The following is a 23359-nucleotide window of genomic DNA, read 5'->3' on the forward strand; positions in this document are numbered from 1 at the left end:
AGCCCAGCAGGAAGCGGCCGACGAGAAACGGCCCAGGACGTTTTCGCGCGATCAGCGATAACCAGCGGGGGAGCCGGTTGGAGGTAAGTGTCACACATAGTGATATCGCTAGCAATATCGCTGCTGCATCACAAAATCGGTGACGCTTTAGATCGCTAAAGCGTCACCGATTTTGTGATGCAGCAGCGATATTGCTAGCGATATCACTATGTGATATGATATCGATACTATGTGATTGCTAGCGATCTCGCTTGGTGTGACGGGCCCTTTAAGCCGACCATACACATTAGATAGCTGTCGGCTAAATGATGCTTCGGCTGATCGCCATCTCAGCCGACTCTCCCATACACAGTAGTACTCGTTCGGCTTATATCAGGGAGAACAATACGATTAGCAGTCCGAAATCATACATGTGCCCTCGTCATCTAACTCTATCATTTGTCTGCCGGCAACAGCATACATTAGAAAGTAGGCCGAACCTGTCGATATTGGCGGTTTCAGCCCATAGACTAATGTGTATGGCGAATTGTATACGCTTCTCCAACAAGTGATGTCAGAGGCGAGAAGGATCTGACATGTCCAATTTTGGAAAGCCAATCCTTTTGTTTTCCCTGAGATAAGCCGCTGCCAAAGAAGTCTGTCTGCTCTCTCATAGAGACACAAAAGAACATTGCAAAGCTCAGAGTTCCTGTGTGTGTGGAAATCTTGAAAGGTAGCTGTCGGCAAAATGATGGTCGACCTACTGATATCTACTGCATATGCGAGACTTAAAAGGGTTTTCCAGTTTGGGAAAATTCTTGTTCATGCTCCAGTGACAACTCTGAGTGTCTGTCACTGCTCCTGGTCTGCTCAATTAACATCACTTTTGACAATACTGCAGCCAATAACTGAGCGCTGCAGCCAATAACTGAGCGCAGCAGCTAATAACTCAGCGCAGCCTGTACTGAAGTCATGAACTACTGAGCTCACTGATTGTCTGCAGCATTGTCAACATGGCATGAGCACTGAAGACAATAGTACAAATCGGGGGCAGAAGCGGAGACTCGACTCTGGACTAGGGGAACCTGAGTAAAGAACAGTTTGTTTGTTTTTTAACACAAACTTCAGCCAGGGAACAGGAGTTTTCTAACCGGAAAACCCTTTCAACCTTCAAGCATCCCTTTTCTTTAGTCAGACAGGTAGTGGGGTGGTCATGTGTACTTACAAGAATACCAAAAGTACCTAACCGTTTCCTAACCTGGAATTAAAAACTAAGCTTCCAAAATAACTCTGGTTACTTTGGGCTTTTAGGCATTGTTCACATCACATCACTTTTTCAGTCCATGTTGTATTCCTCTTATGGAGCCCAGTAATGAATTCCACTTGGACAGTATGTTTTTTTCTATGTAGAAATGTGAACTGGGCCTAATTCTTTCTACCTTCTTGATAAAAGCCTATATTGGGATGAAGCTGATCCAGGTGTACCATACAGTAACTACTTTAGTCATCAGTGCACAAAGAATATTCTGTGATTTTAGTCTGGGATCTGTTCGGGGGGTTGCTTACTTTTAGAAACAGCACCATCCTTGTCTACGGACTCTATCTGATATTACAGCTCAAGTTCCTTTTGATTTACACCAAAAGGTGCTCCTGCTGTCCTGCGTCATGTAAACCAGTGACAAGAGGGCATCACGTTTTTTATTATTTCATGGGTAACCAGACATATAAGGACTCATATAGCTATGGAATACATTTATTATGAACAGTGCTGCAAGGTAACAATTACAGGCGTCTTGTGTGTACTTCAGTCCGGCATGCAGCATGCATAGTCCCCATATGAGTCTGGTCGTATTAGGCAAAGATTCCCAACAGCCCGGCTGCTAACTGCCCATATTAAAGTATAGAAATCAAGAAAAATTCACCTACAGTATTATGACATGTAGAATAGTGCCATACACACTGCAGACACATCTATAACGTTTATTTCCATTTTAGATCAGTGCATTTCCAGCAAATCAAGGCACAATAGTTGGCATGCATTGTCATTCCCATGGCTTTCCAACAATGCCTCTTTTTTCCAAGTAGTTGGTCATGGTTATAAAATGGGATACACCAGCCTGTATCAGCTGGTGATGTCGGTCTATGACGTCCTACAGTGGGTACGGAAAGTATTCAGACCCCTTTAAATTTTTCACTCTGTTTCATTGCAGCCATTTGGTAAATTCAAAAAAAAGTTCACTTTTTTTCTCATTACACTCTGCACCCCATCTTGACGGAAAAAAAAACAGAAATGTAGAAAATTTTGCAAATTTATTAAAAAAGAAAAACTGAAATATCACATGGTCATAAGTGTTCAGACCCTTTGCTCACACTCATATTTAAGTCACATGCTGTCCATTTCCTTGTGATCCTCCTTGAGGTGGTTCTACTCCTTCATTGGAGTCCAGCTGTGTTTAATTAAACTGATAGTACTTGATTTGTAAATGCACACACCTGTCTAGATAAGGGTCCCGTTACATTTAGCGATGCACTAGCGATCCCGACAACGATACGACCTGGTCAGGATCGCTGGTGCATCGCTAAATGGTCGCTAGTGAGCTGCCAAACAGGCAGATCTCACCAGTGACACAACAGCGATACAGTGATCCTCGGCGGACGCTCTTACCTGTCACACAGCAGCGATGATGACGACTTCCGCCTGCATCCATGCGTCGCTAGTCGGCACCAGCGGGACGCCAACGAGGAAAAAATGGCCCAGGACATTCGAGCGCGATCACCGATATCCTGCGGGGGGGCCGGTCGCAGGTACGTGTCACACAAAGCGAGATCGCTAGCGATATCACTGTTGCGTCACAAAATCAGTGACGCTTTAGCGATATCGCTATGTGTAAAAGTCCCTTAAGACCTCACAGTGCATGTCAGACCAAATGAGAATCATGAGGTCAAAGGAACTGGCCAAGAAGCTCAGACACAGAACTGTGGCAAGGCACAGATATGGCCAAGGTTACAAAAGAATTTCTGCAGTACTCAAGGTTCCTAAGGGTGTGTGCACACGATGCGGATTCTGCTGCGGATCCGCAGCGGATTTGGCCCTGCAGATCAGCAGCAGTTTCTGCTGCGTTGTACAGTACCATTTTAGTCTATGTAAAACGAAAAACACAGTGCACACGTTGCGGATTTTTCCGCATGGATTTACTTCGGATTTAAATCCGCAGCATGTCACTTCTTTGTGCGGATTCCGCAGCGGGTGTCAAACCGCAGCCTAATCCGCAGATAAACCACAGGTCATTTGACCTGCGGATTTAGACAAATCTGCGCGGAAAAATCCGCAGCAGAATCCGCAACGTGTGCAAACACCCTAAAAGCACTCTATAATCCTCTATAATCCTTAAATGGAAGAAGTTTGGGACCACCAGAAGTCTTCCTAGACCTGGCCATCCAGCCAAACTGAGCAATTGTGGAAGAAGAGCCTTGATGAGAGAGGTAAAAAAGAACCCCAAGATCACTGTGGCTGAGCTCCAGCGATGCAGTAGGGAGATGGGAAAACGTTTCACAAAGTCAACTCACTGCAGCTCTCCACCAGTTGGGCCTTTATGGCAGAGTGGCCCGACATGAAAGCCCTCATAGAGTTTGCTAAAAAACACATGAAGGACTCCCAGACTATGAGAAATAAGATTCTTTGGTCTGATGAAACGAAGATAGACCATTTTGGTGATAATTCTAAGTGCTATGTGTGGAGAAAACCAGGCACTGCTCATCACCTGCCCAATACAATCCCAACAGTGGAACATGGTGATGGCAGCATCATGCTATGGGGGTGTTTTTCTGCTGCAGGGACAGGACGACTGGTTGCCATTGAAGGAAACATGAATACGGCCAAGTACAGAGATATCCTGGATGAAAACCTTCCATTGTGCTCCGGACCTCAGACTTGTCCGAAGGTTCACCTTCCACTTGCCCGAAGGATCACCTTCCAACAAGACAATGACCCTAAGTACATAGCTAAAATAACAAAGGAGTGGCTTCAGAACAACTCTGTGACCATTCTTGACTGGCCCAGCCAGAGCCCTGACCTAAACCCAATTGAGCATCTCTGGAGAGACCTGAAAATGTCTGTCCACCAACGCTCACCATCCAACCTGACGGATCTGGAGAGGATCTGCAAGGAAGAATGGCAGAGGATCCCCAAATCCAGGTGTGAAAATCTTGTTTCATCGTTCCCAAGAAGACTCATGGCTGTACTAGCTCAAAAGGCTGCCTCTACTCAACACTGAGCAAAGGGTCTGAATACTTATGACCATGTGATATTTCAGTTTTTTTTTAATACTTTGCAAAAATTTCTACGTTTCTGTTTTTTTCAGTCAAGATGGGGTGCAGAGTGTACATTAATGGGAACAAAAATGAACTTTTTTGAATTTACCAAATGGCTGCAATGAAACAAAGAGTGAAAAATTTAAAGGGGTCTGAATACTTTCCATACCCACTGTATATCACAGAATATTGGCAAAAAGTGTCTATTATTGGCCAGCAACCCCAGAACTCATTCATTAACTCATATCCAAAAAAAACCAATTCCTTTTGTTGTGTTTTTTTTGCAAAAGTTTCATTCGGTTGGGGCAAATGATCTGATCATAATATCTATGGGCAGCTTAAGGTGGACATCATTATGACCGTATCTTTCCTGACACGTAACATCAGAATGAGTGATTGCTATTCGTAGACTTTAATGACATGTCATCGTATATACAATAGAAAGTTATCACCACTGCTGTTGCCGAAGGTACAAGAACAAGCCAGGAAGAAGACATTTTGGTGCCATGCAGGTCATCGAATACCATCAAAATACACATGCCAATCATATACTACATTTCCAAACTAATCTTTACATTATTATTATTTTTAAAATATACATACGGTATATAGAAGTTATTTCATTTGATGCCACCATGGGAACCACTGAATTCGTGTATACAAAATAGTATTCTCATACACAAGTAGTAGAAGTATATGTGCATGCAGTAAGCCCCTAATCAGCAAGCACATTGGTTCTTTACAATGGGAGGAAGAATTCAGTATGGAAGTAATAATTTGGATTTTTTAATTACTCTAATTTCCTAATATCATATAAATTAGCCCCATTGGTGGTTGGAACTTTGAAATACTTCTTCAGCCATTGGTGCACATAGAAGAGAAGAAACCCAAGAAAAAAAGTTGGCGTTATGGTGCCATGTTTTGCCAAAGTCCTAGTGTTTATTCACCCCTCCACACTTTTTGGCTATGTTCCCTCAGATGCTGACTTTATCGGACCAGTTACTTCCGCAAATTTCAGACAGGACTAGCTAAGCATGCTCATACGTGTAGCAGATGGGTGCCGAAGCTGCCTGCTATTTACATGCACAAGTCCACTATGTAAATCGGGCCAAACAAGAGCATGCCGTGATTTTTATTTTTTCCAACTGAGGTCCATGTGAAAAGTAGCCTATGTGCTAAATTGGTCCAGGTGCCATATGTGTTGTGTCCACTTTTTTACTCACACAGCACCTGGATCGAAAACACTTTCCATGTGAACTTACCCTTGCCATGATTACTTGGCCACCTATAGTATAGTAAAAATGCAGTTCCACTGGAGGGGAAAGTCTAGAACAGATTTATATCACCCAGGAGCAAAGGGAACAGGATCAACTAGGCTGGTGTCTCTGTTTCAAAACGTAACACAATGCCTGTATATATGGCATGTACACACTTGTATAAAGAGGTGACCCCAGTAATAGCACCATTAGAGGTAACTGGTTTTCTTCCCTACCATACAGACTTTTTGGATTGTCTTTTCAAAAGGGAGAGCAGCTTATCTCGTAAATTGTTATATCTTCTAAATGAAAATTATTTTTCCCCAACATCATCTGTCGGGGCGCCCTCATATACATTGTTTTATGCATCATATGCATGTTTTATGCTTTATGCATCCATTAGCCCTCTGTGTCTGTACTGTTACTTAACATTATGGCTGGTCCATACAATCAGGGCTACTGTTACCACCCACCTTTTGCGTCTACCTCTTTCCTCATAGACTGTAAGCTTGCGAGCAGGGCCCTCATTCCTCTTGGTATTTGTTATAATCTATGTGATTATTGTTATGCTGTAATGTCTATTGTCTGTACAAATCCCCTCTGAAATGTAAAGTGCTGCAGAATATGTCGGCGCTATAGAAATAAAATGTATTATTATTATATTGTACCATCCGCCGATCCTTCCAATATTGTTGGTTTCGGCCAACTTTAGCCTAATTTGTATGGGGGCCTTTAATATCCTCTTATTGGTTTACTAAATAATCGCCTACGCTCTAGAATCTATAAATTATCGGTTCCTTACAACGATAAACCTAATTAGAATTCTTTGCATAATCATTATTTCTGCTAGTCAACTGGCTTTAGACCTTATATAGTTGGCGGACCGGTAATCTATCTGATGGCAGATTTATGAGATTTTCCCTATACTTTCTCAAATTAAGAGCTCCTTCAGACGAGCGCATTTTTGGTCCATGTGCAGTGGACAACACAATGACTAATATTAATTTATGCACAAGTAATTTTTCAATATGGACCATCAGCATCATGCACAAGTATGGGTTTACAGAATAGCAAGTACAAGGCTGGCCCTATTTGTACATCTGCCATCTCAGCAAGGCCAAAGGCCAAATTCAGACATATCGGTGACACTGTCCGTGTACGAACCATTAGCATGGTCTTCTGAGCCGCTGGTCTCATGAGCCGCACTTGACATATTCCCATGAGGCTGTCAAGTCCAGGTCAAGAAACTCTCATCCAGTCCATGTTTGCACCATGTTAAGACTTGAGTATATGCTTAAATATCAAGCATGGCTTTTCAATAGATTTTGTGTAAGGACTTTTGGAAGGAAGGGGATGTGACAAACAGTAACTAACAGGTAAAGGCGGCTAAAGGCCCCGTCACACATAACGACTCACCAGCGATCCCGACAACGATATCAACGTGTCAGGATCGCTGGTGATCGCTGGTGAGCTGCCAAACAGAGAGCTTCACCAGCGATCAGCACAGCGACGCTGAGCGTGCGGCGTCGCTGTGTTCGTTAGTTACCAGCGCGCTGATGCAGGGAGCTGGTAACTAAGGCACACCGGATATCCAAGGGACGTGCGTCCCTTAGATACCCGATGTGTACGTTAGTTACCAGCTCCCTGCATCAGCGCGCTGGTAACTAACGTACACATCGGGTTTCTAAGGGACATCCCTTGGATACCTGATGTGTACGTTAGTTACCAGCTGATCGCTGGTCTCCCGCCTGTCACACGCAGCGATGCATGCTGGCCAGTGGGAGACCAGCGACCAAAGAAAAGTCCAGGGCTTTCCTACAGCGATCAGCGATACCGGCAGGGGGGCCGGTCGCTGATCGCTGTCACAGCGATCTCGCTGGTGAGATCGCTGTTGTGTCACAAAACTTGTGACTCAGCAGCGATCTCGCTAGCGAGATCGCTATGTGTGACGGGGCCCTAAGTGTTACCTAATAATTCTATGGTCATTGTAAGGCAATTAGATTATTTTAGACTTTATTTGTTGACCCAAGTTGTGCCTAATAAAGCACTTTCATAGAGGCACAGCAAGCATCTTAGATAAACAGTGCCACTCATGGTCATGTCTGGTATTTCAGCTTAGTCCAATTCAAATAGGACTGAGATGTAACAATGGGCACAGATGTTGGACAAAGCTGGAGACGTTTGTGGAAGAAAGCAGACAAAGTTGTCTAATCTTACCCATTGGTGGGTCTGTTAGATATTTTAGCCCCGCGGATTGACTGGTCCAAGAATCAAGTACTATATTTCAAGCCTATGGGCCTTGTCTGACATCCACCATTGATCTAGAATGTCTAACCAGTTGTAAATTGTATTCGTTAAGAGAAGGATTAGACCTCTACAATGTTTGGTAGAGCCATCGCCTCTATGAATCGGGAAATGGTTCATTAAGCCACCATGGCCACCCATATAGGACCAACATTTACCAACATGGTATCTACCTCGTCTTCAAGCAAATCTTCCAGATCTGATCTCTCATCAGTTAAGTTGAGAATACGACCAATACGGCAGATTTTCTTTTTTGAAAGATATTTCTAAGGCCAACTTTTTACATTTCGGACAGGACTTTTACACTTGGTAAAGCACTAGACCATTAGATGGCATTTTGTATGACAATACCTCTTTAGTTTTCAAGCCAAAATACACAGAACTCAAATGTCAGAAATGCGTTTCTTCTTTTTACAGTTGAGCGTCACCCACATCGGTTTTAATGACTAATTACATATAAATACATTATAAATAATAAAATCTTTTTCACCTACATTACAGATAGTACAGACCCCCATGCTAGGAATCCAGAAGGAAATAATTTAGGATAAGTGTTAGGAGCCCTGCTGGTTGTTCGGGAATGGTGGCAAGATCATACATTCTCAGATATTGTGTCATTGTCACTGGTCGTTAAAAATCGGAAGCAGAGCTGTAGTCCGTCCACGGGGTGCACGATGGGGACAGTTTGCATTTTTGGGAAACTTGGTGTAGCTAATTCCCATTTGGCCGTTCCCACAAGCTCAATAGTGAGAATTTTCAATATGATTTGTGCGAGTTCTTTGCCAATACAGCTACGAACGCCACCTCCGAAAGGGATATAATTAAATCTGCTGGCTTTTCCTTCATCTTTATCTGTACGGAACCGCTCTGGGTCAAAAGAGTCAACGTTCTGATAAATGGCTGCAGTTTCATGAGTATCTCTTATACTGTACATGACACTCCAACCTTTGGGGATTTGGTAACCCTGTAACATAAAACATGAAAAAAATAATGTGATAATAAAAATAAGAACTAAAAAAAAATGCAAAAGTTACATAAAATAACACAAAAGAAACAGAGTAATATGTGTGTGTTATATGTATCTTCTTCATAAAATCACTAGCAGTTTCTTTGGCTGATAGTAATCCAGAGTTCTATTTTTTACCAAAAGGTGGCGACGAAAGAACATCCTTGTGATGAAGATATTCCTTGAGATTCATCGAAGGATTCCAAGTCCTGAGGTTAGTTTCAGTACTGCTGGATTCCTGGATGTGTTGCTCTATGTTTAGCAATTCCCAAAGGATTGCATATGGTATGATATATGGGGAGGGGTAGACTAAAGAATGGGACATTTAGTTAGGGTTTTTATCACTGACACAAGTGTTTCAAGATTGTCCACTTAACTGCAGCATATCATTTAAAGGGCTTGTCTCAAGCTCAAATATGGGTAAAATTGGAAAGTGGTTGTAAAAACAAGTAACTTTGCAATCTACCCCTTATTATAAATCCTCATCCATTCTCAAGAACTGAAAGATTTAAAATGTTAGAGATTACAATCAATGGTCTCGGTTACTGGCCACCGTGCGGTCTGTGTTTGGTTCCCTAGTCAAGGAGTGTGGCGTGAGCGTGCTCTATGCTTTACAGCCTGCTCGCGCCTCTCTGAACATGGCCAAGTCACTGGATCCAGTGTTCTTCAGCACCCCTATGCAGCAGAGACAAAGCTGACTCCGCCAGGAGCTTGGGAGAGCGCTGTGTGGACCACGGTGCAATCGTGTGAGCGGTTAATCTTCAGGAGTACACTGCCCCCAGCATAGCAGGAAGTGGGCTGTCGGGGAGCGCTGCACTCCTAAAGCTTCTTCTTGAGGACACCGCTTTGGTTCTTTAGTACTTGCTTGTGTGACCCAACGGCCCCCAATACACTATAGAACAAATTTGTCTGGACCCACCAATTTTGACCGGTATAAGGTCTTCTTGACTCTTCCCTGGCTGACGATGTTGCGGTAGAGAAGGATCAGTTTTGTTTTCGTGGAAGATAAGTCTCCTCCAAAGGAATCTGGTTCCGGCTTACGCCACTCTCCCAATTGAAAACATATATATGGACGGTGGGATTACTTATTGATGTGTATAGCCAGCTTTACTGGGTATTCCAGTTATCACCTGTCCATAGATAATTATATGACCTTCTATAGACCGTCATGACGATATGCCAACCTCTTCCAATAGGATTGTTGGTGACCCCTAGATCGATGGAGGTTTGAATGCGGAGACCCTCAAGAACAGGGGGGGACTTTACTCTGAATGTGAATGTGCACTACCATGCTATTAATCTTTCATGGGAATGCCAGAGATGGCACAGCGCTGTACTTGGCTATCTTCAGTTGTCCCACATAGACACGGCTGTGTGGATACTCAGCCTCTGCTCTATTTAAAGTGGATCTTTCAAAGGATTCTTTAAATTAACCCGAGTACTTTTTCCAAATTGTTAGTGCTCCACTGATTCCGGAACAGTTTTTCTTTTCCTTTTGTACCACTACATACCAAATTTATACCCCTGGAAATAATGGTGCAAAATTACCCTTCCTGAGATGTTCTACAATATACACCCAGCAGTTGAAGGGAAAGTTTGCACCATTTTTTCCGGGGGGCATAATTGTTCCAGAATCAGTAGAGCTGCACCAATTGGAGGAGATCCTCAGTTTAAGGCCGGCTGCAAACAAACATGTGAAAAATTGTCTGAGTTTCATTCAGAAGACTCAGACGATTTTCATTGGATTATGATCCCTGTGTCAGTTTTTTCATTTCCACGCGATGTCATACTTTTTCATACATCTACATTATCAAATACAGTTTTCTAGGTTTATAATAGAATTGTATCTGTAGAAATCGGATGCCACTCTGATGTTCTGTGTGGTATCGGATTTATTTTTTTTACCCATAGATTTTAATGGGTGAATCTCATCCGAGACTCAAAAGAATGTTGCCTTGCTGTTATTTTTTTTCCTTTTACTCAAGGACAGTGGGCCTGAGAGAAAAATGGTTCATCTGAACAGCCCTATTGAATAACATGGCTCAGTGTGATGTCCGTGTCCTATCCGATCAAAAATTGGACAACACACATCTGAGTTTTACTCTCGTCTGCATGAGCCCTTCATTTAAAAAAAAAAAAAAACAATAAAAGGTGGTCCTCTATAAACTGGGGACAGATGCTCCTGTTCTGGCAATCACTGAGTCTCAGCAGTTGAATCCCCAACAGTCTGGTCATTATCACCTGCCATGTTGGAAGAGGTGGTCATATACCGTCAAAGGTCTGCAGAAGGGCATACTCCATCCAGTTTTTGCTCTATGTAAGCTATTTTTCAATCTTTACATTAATTTAAGCCCATGATATATTGTGATGTTCGGTGATCTGCTATAATATTGGTTATACTTTGATTCCATCTATGGGAAACCTCAAGATTTTTTTCAAAGCGTTAATACTATCAACACACTTGAGATCCTGCTCACAGGGCATCGCCTTCCTTATTTATATAGCACCAGCCCTGCTCTCACATAACCATACATCGAGCCATGCTTCCTGAATATCCATTTCATACAAAAAAGCATAATAAGGTACTGAACCTGCCCATAGAGGACCAACTTGTACTCCATGTCCCCTGAGATGTTTCCTGCAAAGTACAAATTCATACTCACATCCAGTTCAAAGGTTTGCAGAGCCGTCCTGTATCCTCCAGAGACCGGTGGGAGCAGTCTCAGAACTTCCTTCACTACAGAATCCAAATACTGAAGCCCCTTCAGTTTCTGTAAACTCAGGTTCAGGTGACAATGACATTGACACGTGGAGGACTCATATTCTTCTACAATCTTGGTGGAAACCAGCTGGTCACGCGAGTCCTGCTGGCACAGTCCGTTATTGCACTGGTGCTCCCATTGGATGCCATCTTGGGTTCTGCTCCTTAAAATCTGTTCTCTTTCATTTCTGTCAGCTAAGATGAGTTTTGTCTGCTCCCATATCTGTTTCACATGTCCTTCTGAACCCAGCAGGACAGATGACTGGCAGCCAGCGGTCACGCACTGCTCCTTGTCACCATTATTATTGGGATTGTCTGAAGAATGGAGACACTGGCATTGCTTGATCAACCCGTGTGATGCCAGTTCTTGTCTGAGCGTGTGTATAGAAGACGGGTGTTTGAGTAAGAGAAGTATGAGCGATGTGCTGGCACTAGCCGTGGTGAAGAAAGCAGCGAACATGAGCTCAATGGCTGATTCCTAAGAAGAGATAACAACAAAATATAATGCACTAATATAATAATGGTAACAGCCTGGGCTAGAAGACTGCACCGTGACATTGCTGTCTGTCTTATCCCTGCACTGTGATATCACTGTGTGTCTTATCCCTGCACCGTTTTACCACAATTGTCCAAGTCAATGGTTTGGAGCGATCAAAGGAATCATAACTGATTTAATAAGCCATTCGCAGTTTCACTGTACCATCCGTGTGTACTTACGCGTGCATAGCTTAATCTTTGAGACCAGCATATGCTACTGGCAGGATCAACCAGGTATCCCTGCACCATCACTGTGTGTCTTATCCATGCACCGTGACATCACTGTGTGTCTTCTCCCTGCACCGTGACATCACTGTGTCTTCTCCCTGCACCGTGACATCACTGGGTGTCTTATCCCTGCTCCGTGACATCACTGTGTGTCTTATACCTGCACCATCACTGTGTCTTATGCCTGCACCGTGACATCACTGTGTGTCTTCTCCCTGCATCGTGACATCACTGTGTCTTCTCCCTGCACCGTGACATCACTGGGTGTCTTATCCCTGCTCCGTGACATCACTGTGTGTCTTATACCTGCACCATCACTGTGTCTTATCCCTGCACCATGACATCACTGTGTGTCTTCTCCCTGCATCGTGACATCACTATGTGTCTTATCCCTGCTCCGTGACATCACTGCGTGTCTTATCCCTGCTCCGTGACATCACTGTGTGTCTTATCCCTGTGCTTGCTATGAGAAAGCAGTCATGAGACATGTCTGGTGGCAGCTGACTTTCAGAAGAACAAAGTGATCGACAGTCCAAAATGAGACCTGCCCAACCGACATCTCCCCCGACAATCAGTTGGCTGCTTCCTATACACATTAGATCGTTGATATCGGCGGGTTTGGACGTCATTAGTCTAATGTGTATGGTGGACTTAAAGCTGTTCATTCAGCCTAAGGCTAGTTACTAGCGTTTATTCGACGCAGCGCACGGCGCCGCTAAGTCCCGCCCCCTGCCGGCTCCCTGCCCGCCCCATCCGGTCATCGCCGCCTACTATCGCACATGGACGCTTGCGATCTGCGCACCCTATCTTTAGCATAGGGTGCGCAGATCGTGTGCTGGTAGGATTTTGGCGTGCGCTGCACACTTTTGAAGGTGCGCGCCGACATGTTGCATTTCGGCGCACATTCAAAAGTGCGCAGCGCACGCCAAAATCCTACTAGTGCACGGCCAGCGCACGATCTGCGCACCCTATGCTAAAGATAGGGTGCGCAGATCGCAAGCGTCCATGTGCGTTAGTAGGCGGCAATGACCGGGTGGGGCGGGCAGGGGGCGGGGCTTAGCGGCGCCGTGCGCTGCGTCGTATAAACGCTAGTGTGAAACTAGCCTTAGGGAGACCAAAGGTTTCCCTGCTAAATGATAGCACATGACATCTATAAAAATGCGTGTACATGTAAGGGCTCATTCAGATATCAGTGATTTTTTATTTATTTTTTCTCCTATGTAAAAACATGGACCATTGTTAATCAGTGTGTTGGATCAGATTCCCGGCAGTGTTTGGTCCATGTGTCAGTTTTTCTCATCCGCAAAAAAACTTTTTTTGTCATGGACATATAGACTTGCATTGGCAAATTTGATCCATGTCTCATATCAAAATCGGACACGTCTGTGTTCTGTTGTGGACCACTTGGTAAGCAAAAATACACGGATGTGTTACCAGCCCCACAGATTATAAAAATCCGCATTCTATCAGTGAAATACACGGACAGAACTGGTACATGAGAAACTGCAGTGTGAATGAGCCCTTATTCTGCTGTGGACTCTGCGCGATCTCGGGGAAGTGTCCAATAATGGAGCAATAATCTAGTAAAAGCTGCTGTCTGTCTCTATTCCAGGTCTATACGATGTTCTTCTAATACTCAGGAGGCCGAAGCCCTCGCTTTTATGGGAGGGGGTTGCTGGATTTCTGCGAGGCTGAAAGCCTTTATAAAACCTAGGTGGCAGGAACTATAAAAAATTGTAAATGTCATGACTCTGACATCTGCACATATAATTTATACATGTAAATGTTGCCTGAAAGTATTTTCAGCTTTTCCACTGCATCTGTTATTTACTCCGCCAAAGAAATTTTAAGAAACGTGTTTTACATATTTTTAAGACTCTACAGCTATGAATATAAAAGAAATACAGGGGCGTAGACTTGGGAGAGGATACTTGTCTCCCAGGTGCTGGGGGTGAAGGAGGGGTAGCGAGATGCAATTCTGCATTGGACATGGGCAATGGGAAAATATTTTAAAAAATATATATTTTTATATAATTTAAAAATATTTTAAAACACTTTTTTTTTTTTAATTTAATTAAAAAAAATGTAATTATAGGACATGGGCAACAAAATGAATTTTTGCTCCAGCAGAAGGGAATCAACGCCTCGGCCTAGAGTGTAATTGCAGGATTTAGGTGCCGGTCCTGTACCTTGGGAGTGGCACTACACATTTCTCATGATCTGTTACTATCTCCAGTAATCGTGGTAATGACGCAGCTTTATTCGGATTGCTGTACCTTTAGTTCCTGCATGTTCAGCTCTTTGCCATTCTCCTTCGCGCTGTCTATCAAGTAGTCCAGAGCATCTTCACATACTTCAGGGTCTCTCCGGGAGATTTTATCTCTGATCGCATCTTCCATGTATTGGTGCAAAGTATCCCGTGCTTTTATACCCTGTGGAAATACATAACCTGTCAGCACTAAACAAAGACAATATACGTGTAGATTTCTGAGCAATATCTCCTCATGACCACCTGACAGGAGGTGTTAGGAAATGCTAAATTCTGCACTGGGCCGCCCCATGTAATCTGCTGGTATTGATATGGTGCATGATCGGTAGGTGTGGTGCACCCTTCTTATCCATTATAGGACATGTGCACGATACATTATAGGACATGTGCATTAGACCCAGCAGGTATGTGCAGGCGCCGAATGCATTAGCTCCAATGCAGATGTGAGCGGTGCTGGTAAAAAAAAAAAAGATTAATTCTGCATCTAAATTCTACTTAAAGTGAATCTGTCAGCAGGTTTTTGCTACCTCATCTGAGAGCAGCTTGATGTAGGCAAAGAAGCTGAATCCGACGATGTATCACTTAGTTTGCTGGGTGCAGCCGTTCTGACACAATCAGAGCTTTTAGATTTAGAATGAAACAGAGCTGAGAAAGCTAACCCCGCCCCACCACAGCTGACTCCACCCACAGCTGCCCCAGAGAGAACACAAGAGCTCTCCTGTGTATGGGAGAGTCGGCAGAGATGGCTGTCAGCCGATCGATCATCCGAAGCATTGTTCAGCCAACAGCCATCTAATGGGTATGGCCTGCTCTACATTGTTATGCCACTCGGACGTCTGGTGAAGCAGCCAATGATTGGCTGCAGCGCTTATGTATCAGAACAATGTTATGCAAACGTCAGCGTACCTGGTTTTGACTTTGCTGGAATGGCGCTGATGCAGGAGGTGAGTATCTTTTTTTTATTTTAAACTGAAATACAACATTTAGGAAGGGGATGTCCAAATAGTAGAAAACCCCTTTAATTTTCATGGAGAGGATCACAAATTGTAAAGCATCACTTCACATGTAACCAAATGATACATCAGTGTCCTGCAATCTAAATTTCTGCCTACTTGGATCTGTACATCTACATAGTCTGAGAAATCCTAGGCCTTAGAGGACGCCATTTAAACATCCGTTTCTCAAGTACTTGTTCTATTGTGTTTTTCACAGGTAGAACGTGTGTCCATTACAGTCTACGGTGCTGTTTGCATATGTGCGTTTTCGCTTCTTGCACATGAATCAAAGTCGCCCATACAAATCAATGGATCAGTGAAAAATCTGTGTGGTGTACAGATTTAACACTGTAATGGGTAGGAGAAATACTGCCATTTTTTAGTTATTTTTTTCAATAAAACATGAGGAAATTAACTGATGGCAAAAACTGACACACTGACAAAATGTGATCTTGCATATGTTTTTTTTTTTTCTCCATGTATGAGGGGAAAAAAAACCCCTAACATCTACATGAGGCCTCAGTTTAGACATAGGTCCAGATACGATGGACTGTAGAAATTTACAAGTGGATGGGGAGTTTAAAGACCCTATTCACATGTACTGGAAAAACATAATCATTCTGCCGATTTGTGGAAAAATCTGCATGGGAATGCATGTGTACTTTGCAGTGTAATTTACACCTTTTACAATGCAAAGAGTGAAGTCCATGGAGAAAAAAAAACCTGTAACACTGTTGGCACATGCGGATTTTATTGCAATGTGAAGGTAAAATCTGCAAGGAAAACGATCAGTTCACACACAGCAGAATTGTTGAAGATAATTCTAGGATGATTTGCAATTTATTTTTTTGATAATTTAGGAGAACTTGCTGCTACTATTTGTTCAAAAAAAATAAATCTCTGTATGGGTCAGAAATAGCAGGGAATCATTATGACCCTGCTCTTCAGAGTCCCTGGAGCTGCTCATTGTCTTGCACTCAGCTGGACAGTTTGCTGTAAGACAATGTTTTCAGTCTTCTGTGTTTTCACCTTCACCGCCGATCTTGCTGAACAATTACATAACATGCCTGTTTGCTAAATGAGCAGCTGTAGGACAGCACTAAAACAGCCTACTCCGCACACTTGAATTACTATGGGGCACACGGCCTGCCCCATTCAGCATATGATTTATGGACCCTGATCCAGGCTTCTTGCTCTGTTTATGTCCATAAATTATTTTAGCTCAATATAGGGGGCCGGTCATTGTGCATCACTGGCTTGTGGCGAAGTGACATTTATTGCAGTTCATGTTGAGAGGCGGCAGCCTCAGAGGTCCTCAGAGAGGATGCTATAGAGCTAGAAGATCTCATCTTCAGAATATCTATTCCCAGGTATTTTCTAAGGGGATGCTTTTTTACATAGCCAAAGTTTATAGAACCAAGACATAAAATCATGACCTAAGCAGCAAACATGGCAGCGAATGAATAAGAAAATGCACAAGAAATAGATGTGCATAATCGGTACATACCTTGCGGAGACCACTGAAAGGGATGTCCAGAGGGAGAGAGAAGAGATTCTCCATCAGTTGCTCAAAGACTCGGGCCAGCTCCTTAAACTGCTTCTCGCCCAGGCTTAGTCCCAGCAAGATGCGAGCAGCAATCCGGAAGGTAAGAGCTTTGGCAGACGAGAACATGGAGATGGAGCCGGACTCCCTGCACCATCCATGTAACTCCCAACTCACAGCCTCCTGGATACGAGGGATGTAGCTTTCCAGAGCTGTGTGGCTGAACACTTTGGCCATAATCTAAAAACAAGGAGTCCATGAAAGGAACATCCTAAAATTATTACTGTAGGAAACGCTTCTTTCAGACATTGGAGCTTGTGGATAAATCATGTGTAGACACAAAAATAACAAACCAAGGAACAATTCTATAAAACTACCAACTAAGCGGAGCTAAACTTTGCGAAGAGCAGGTAACATTTTCATACATGTGACGAGAGCACCCCAACTTGTAAAAATGCTATTCTAATGGTTATACAATGGCTTAGAATAAATTAGGTGACTCGTGAAGGTCAATTCCCACGTGGTCTATGAACATCATGATACTCGACACACAAATAGTTCCAAGAACACAGCCAAAATGCAAACCCATTACATTGTGGTGGGATTCGGCCATTACTCACTTTTCTCTTGTGCCTATGGAGTTCTCCAATGGAATTGACCAGAGTATTGGAGCCCAGGATGATCTGGGTGCTCTGAGGCCACTGTGTACTGACCAGGTGGTGCTCCCCTAACAGGATCTTGCGGACATTTTCTGCTCCGGTCACGCGGATCAATGGTTTTCCCAACAGATGGGTTTTAAAAATGTTCCCATACTTTTCCCTTCTGGAGCTGTGGAAGTTTGAGCCCTGGAGTGGCCACAAGAAGTCACAATCAGCAAAGAAATGTAACGAATCCCCCTCCGGCTAATGCTGGAATCAGATCATGTGTCCAAACCTTCTTATTATTAATAATATCTGTATCCATCTAATAAGGATATATTCAGATTTGCTACAGTAAATCTGGATTACAAGCAATTTGGAACTACATCTTCCAGCATGACACCTAAACCTACGCAGACTATTCCTATTTTTTTTTTTTTTTACATTTGAACCTAATATTACAATTACCTGCAGTTCCGCGTTTGATAAAATAACATTTAGTTATAATATCAATAGTGATTATAGAAAAAAATAAATCCCTGAATAACCCGGCATCTCAATGTCAGTCTTCAGCTAACCAGCAGCTGGAAAAATATTTTGGTACTTGTGGTCCCACCAATTTCTAAAAAAAAACCTCTGTTACTTCTTTAAGAATTTTCACTTTAACTGAATTAATTACCCAGTATTAAAATTTAATTGAGATAAATTTACATAGCGGAATTCAGTCAACAGTTATAAAGCTCTTCTGGTACTTGTAGTCTCATTAAATAAAAAACCAAAACAAAAAACTGGTGAAAATCCTTTTAATCTGTTACTTTCGTACAATGTGTTTGTTACACAATTTCTGTAAAGTAACGCTTATTCCTAGCAATTTCTACAGCTTAGGGATATGTTCACACCATGAGTTTTTGATGCATATTTTAGAAAAAGAAAAAATAGCAAGTTACCTATTTTAAATAATGGGTGCAGAAAATCCGTAACGTCAAAAATTCACCGCCTTAAGATCTCACATACACGGACAACTAAAATAATATTCAATGGAGTTTATTCATTTAGTTCAGCAAAAGGATTTCCTGGTACTTATAGTTCTACAAAGCTACAATATAAACCCACTACGTTACTAAAACTTCAATAGAAACCCATAGATTGAAGAGAAATAGAAAAAAAAGTGTAAATGCATTTTTGTTTTACCTGTACAAGCCAGTGAAGCGTTTCTCCAAAAAATGGCCATCCCATAGACCCCTTGGGCAGAGGTAAATTGCTGCTCCGATCTCTGGTACTGTGCCATCTCAGGGACCATAGCTGGTGAGATACAACCAGGACTAACACCAGGGACAGGACTGATGTAAAAGCCGCTTCCAGGAATGACATATAATTGAGGTCTGTAGTGAGGAACATCTCGTCTCCAGGAGGTTAGGAGGAGGCTTCACTTGGTTCTGGGCTTCTTCTGCAATTAGTGTCACCTCCAACTGTACAAGTGACTACCAGCTCTGGAGAGTCAGCCTCACTCACTGAAAATGCGTTAATTGACACTGGGGAGGCGGGATACTTTTTTTTTTTCTCTGAGATGTTTAACACTTTGATTAATCCATGAAGATCTCTAGTCCCCAGCTCTTGAATGAATGAATGCAAGAAGAAACAATTCAGTAAACATGAAGGAAGACCTCAGATATTCAGCCCCAAGGAAGAAAAAAAAAAAACTTCCGCAAAAAATGTTCTGTAGGTGATTTAAGATTTCCCTCCTCTTTTTTTTTTTTTAAATGAATTATTTTTAGTCTTGAAAGAAATAAATAGCCACGGAGCCCCAGCTATGCTGATTATAAGGCTAAAATTGCAGCTTTCACATCTTTATTATATATTTGGCATGCTATGGAAGAGGTGATATATTTAGATCCCTTACCCCCCAAAAAAAAGCTTAAGCCAAGAAGATTTATTTCTGAAAGATAAGGGGCATAGCTGCAGGCTACACATCCACAGTGCAATTTCCACATTAATATCCACCCTGCTGCTTCCTTATTCCTGCCTAGAACTTAAGAGGTGATCATCTAAGAAAGAAAAATTGTAGACACCAAAGGAAAAGGAAGACATTTACAGCAAGACTTTATAAAACTTTTACTAACAGGTGTTGTACAAGAACTACAAAGCTATGAAGATGGGAAAGGAAATACTCACCAGCAGGTCTGGACAGCAGGAGCAGGAGTGCAAGAACTGATTGATGTCTCGGAGGGTCTAGTCTATCACTAAGGACAGAGCTGAGCCTGCCTCCTGGCCACATTTATATACATATTGGCTTATGATATGTTCCACCTTCGGGGGCTGACTTGCCTTTCCGCATATATAAGTAGAAGGGAAAATTGCTAGGATTGGGCACTTTGAAGATATTGACTGAAGGAATGTTGTAGTCTTGGCCAGAAGCGAGAGAGAGAGGGACAGACCACTCTGGCCATTGTGCCCTGTGTGTAGCACCAAGGTGCCAGCCCCTGCCTATGGATGATGGCATCCTTACAGGGCTAACAGATGGAGCCTACTTATAGCCCAGCACAGTCATTCATCTCCTGGTGACAGGTACACAGGGCAGCTTATCAGGCGCTGTTGACTCTAGATAACAGCACATATCATTTCACTTTTAGGCTTGTTGTACTAGTAAGATGACTGATAGCTTCCTATTATCTGCCATGTTGTGGCCATCAGTCACTGAATAAAACAATTAGTGCTCACACCTCATCAGAGATAAAGAAACACTTCCAGACTCCAGTTACTGCAGGGATGGATGGGGGAAGCCCTACTTGTCATATGGACTGGGGTGGGAGCACCATGGCGCTGGCTGTACTGGAAACTCCTGTTGTAGGAAGAGCTTCTGCTAAATGGCTTATAAAACATAGTGTTGGCCATTGGTGAGGAATAGAGGTCTTTACTTAGGAGCCATAAAATAGAACGCGCCCAGGACCTAGGGACAGTATAGTCTGCAGGGCTCAGACCTGGGACTGTGGGTAGTGGATAGTCTGTGCTGATAATGGGGTCTGCGGAAGAGTCAGAAAAAAACAGACATGGCATAAATATGGGAGAGAAATAATAATATTGATTATAGAAAAATGGAGAGATTCTTGTAACGTGTATATAAAATCCAGTGTGTCTATTGTGCCTGTTTAATCTATTTACTATCTGTTTATCTTACTGAACATCTAAATTTCTCATATCCGTCACATCTATGTATCCATCTCATCCATCATATCTGTATCTATTTCATATCCATCTCAGATCCATCATATCTATGTATCTATCTCATATCCGTCATATCTAGGTATCCATCTCATGTCCGTCATATCTATGTATCCATCTCACATCTATGTATCCATCTCATATCCATCATATCTATGTATCTCAATCTCATATCCATCATAACTATGTATCTCAATCTCATATACGTCATATCTATGTATTTATCTCATATCTGTCATATCTATGTATCTATCTCATATCTGTCATATAATAATAATAATAATAATAATAATAATCTTAATTTATATAGCGCCAACATATTCTGCAGTGCTTTACAGTTTAACAGTTTCAAAACACAAGTAATAATTAACAACGTTAACAATACAATAATTAAAGCAAAATAAGACGACCCTGCTCGTGAGAGCTTACAGTCTACAATGAGGTAGGGGATATACAAATTACAGATGTGTATTTACAATGATGTCGTCTTGAGGGATGGATCTATGTATCCATCTCATATCTATGTATCCATCTTATATCCATCTATCCGTCATATCTATGTATCTATCTCATATCCGTCATCTCTATATATCCATCTAATATCTGTCATATCTATATATCCTTCATATCTATGTATCTATCTCATATCTGTCACCTCTATGTATCCATCTCATATCTGTCACATCTATGTATCCATCTCATATCTGTCACATCTATGTATCCATCTCATATCTGTCACTTCTATGTATCCATCTCATATCTGTCACTTCTATGTATCCATCTCATATCTGTCACTTCTATGTATCCATCTCATATCTGTCACATCTATGTATCCATCTCATATCTGTCACATCTATGTATCCATCTCATATCTGTCACATCTATGTATCCATCTCATATCTGTCACATCTATGTATCCATCTCATATCTGTCACATCTATGTATCCATCTCATATCTGTCACATCTATGTATCCATCTCATATCTGTCACATCTATGTATCCATCTCATATCTGTCACTTCTATGTATCCATCTCATATCTGTCATTTCTATGTATCCATCTCATATCTGTCATATCTATGTATCCATCTCATATCTGTCATATCTATGCATCTATGTATCTATGTATATGTATGAGGTGGCAGGATATGTATCTATGTCATCCTGCCGCCTTAAACTCAAAAATATTTCCTGGTGCCGTTCATTCCTCAACCACGAAACCACAAAAACACTATTGCATGCTCTTATCATCTCCCGCCTCGACTACTGCAACCTCCTACTCTCTGGCCTCCCCTCTAGCACTCTGGCTCTGCTCCAGTCCATCCTACACTCTGCTGCCCAACTAATCCACCTGTCTCCCCGCTATTCCTCAGCCTCCCCTATGCCAGGCCCTTCACTGGCTTCCCATTGCCCAGAGGCTCCAATTCAAAACCCTAACCATGACATTGGCCGGTTTCACATTTGCACTTCAGGGCGCAGCGACGGCCTGCGCACGGCCGCCGCTAAGCCCGCCCCCTGCCGCACCTCCGCCGGTAGCTCCGCCTCCGGGCGCATGACGCTGCATGCGTCATGCGTCCCCTATCTTTATCACTGAGGACGCAGGCCGTGCGCAGTATGCGTTTGGCGGTGCCTGCGTCCTTTTGACGGTGCGCCGAGCGCAACCAAATTGCAACAGGTTGCGTTTGGCGCTGGTCGGCTCACCGTCAAAAGGACACAGGTGCCGCCAAACGCATACTGCGCACGGACTGCGTCCTCAGTGATAAAGATAGGGGACGCATGACGCATGCAGCGTCATGCGCCCAGAGGCGGAGCTACCGGCGGAGGCGTGGCAGGGGCGGTGCTTAGCGGCGGCCGTGCGCAGGCCGTCGCTGCGCCCTGAAGCGCAAATGTGAAACCGGCCATACAAAGCCATCCACAACCTGTCTCCTCCATACATCTGTGACATGGTCTCTAGGTACCTACCCGCACGCAACCTTCGATCATCTCAAATCTCCTCTACTCCCCCCCTTATCTCTTCCCACAACTGCATACAAGACTTCTCCCGTGCTTCCCCCATACTCTGGAACTCTGCCGCAACACATCAGACTCTCACCATCAACGGAAACCTTCAAGAAGAACCTGAAGGCCCACCTGTTCCGACAAGCCTACAGGCTGCAATGATCCTCGGTCTAACTGAACCACCGCACGACCTGCTCTACCCTCTCCTACTGTATCCTCACCCATCCCTGTAGACTGTGAGCCCTCGTGGGCAGGGTCCCCTCTCCTTATGTACTTGTGTGTCCCTTGTCTTACACATGTTTATTATACTTGCCT

General features: G+C 43.0%; 1 protein-coding gene across 1 annotated transcript; it reads right to left on the reverse strand.

Annotated features, from left to right (window-relative positions):
• Positions 1-1716: 1716 nt before the first annotated feature.
• CYP26C1 (cytochrome P450 family 26 subfamily C member 1) lies at positions 1717-22536 on the reverse strand. The gene is made up of 7 exons (XM_073555851.1): positions 20000-22536; positions 19019-19440; positions 17810-18034; positions 17154-17429; positions 14659-14814; positions 11520-12095; positions 1717-8814 (listed from the first exon to the last, which is right to left on the reverse strand). Exons 2-7 carry the CDS (start codon positions 19223-19225, stop codon positions 8443-8445), a joined length of 1812 nt encoding a protein of 603 aa, XP_073411952.1. The 5' UTR covers positions 19226-19440; positions 20000-22536; the 3' UTR covers positions 1717-8442.
• Between the last annotated feature and the right edge of the window lie 823 nt (positions 22537-23359).

This window comes from Dendrobates tinctorius, unplaced genomic scaffold (assembly GCF_039654945.1).
Source record: "Dendrobates tinctorius isolate UK_male_01 unplaced genomic scaffold, ASM3965494v1 ptg000230l, whole genome shotgun sequence".
Taxonomy (NCBI): Eukaryota; Metazoa; Chordata; class Amphibia; order Anura; family Dendrobatidae; genus Dendrobates; species Dendrobates tinctorius.

Excerpts from the sequence above, each read along its gene's own strand:
- CYP26C1 (XM_073555851.1), bottom strand. The coding sequence starts at position 19,225 with ATGTTCCTCACTACAGACCTCAATTATATGTCATTCCTGGAAGCGGCT. Across the intron at positions 18,035-19,018 it reads CGCTTCACTGGCTTGTACAG|GGCTCAAACTTCCACAGCTC; the intron begins GTAAAACAAAAA and ends TGGCCACTCCAG. Across the intron at positions 12,096-14,658 it reads TGAACATGCAGGAACTAAAG|GAATCAGCCATTGAGCTCAT; the intron begins GTACAGCAATCC and ends ATCTCTTCTTAG.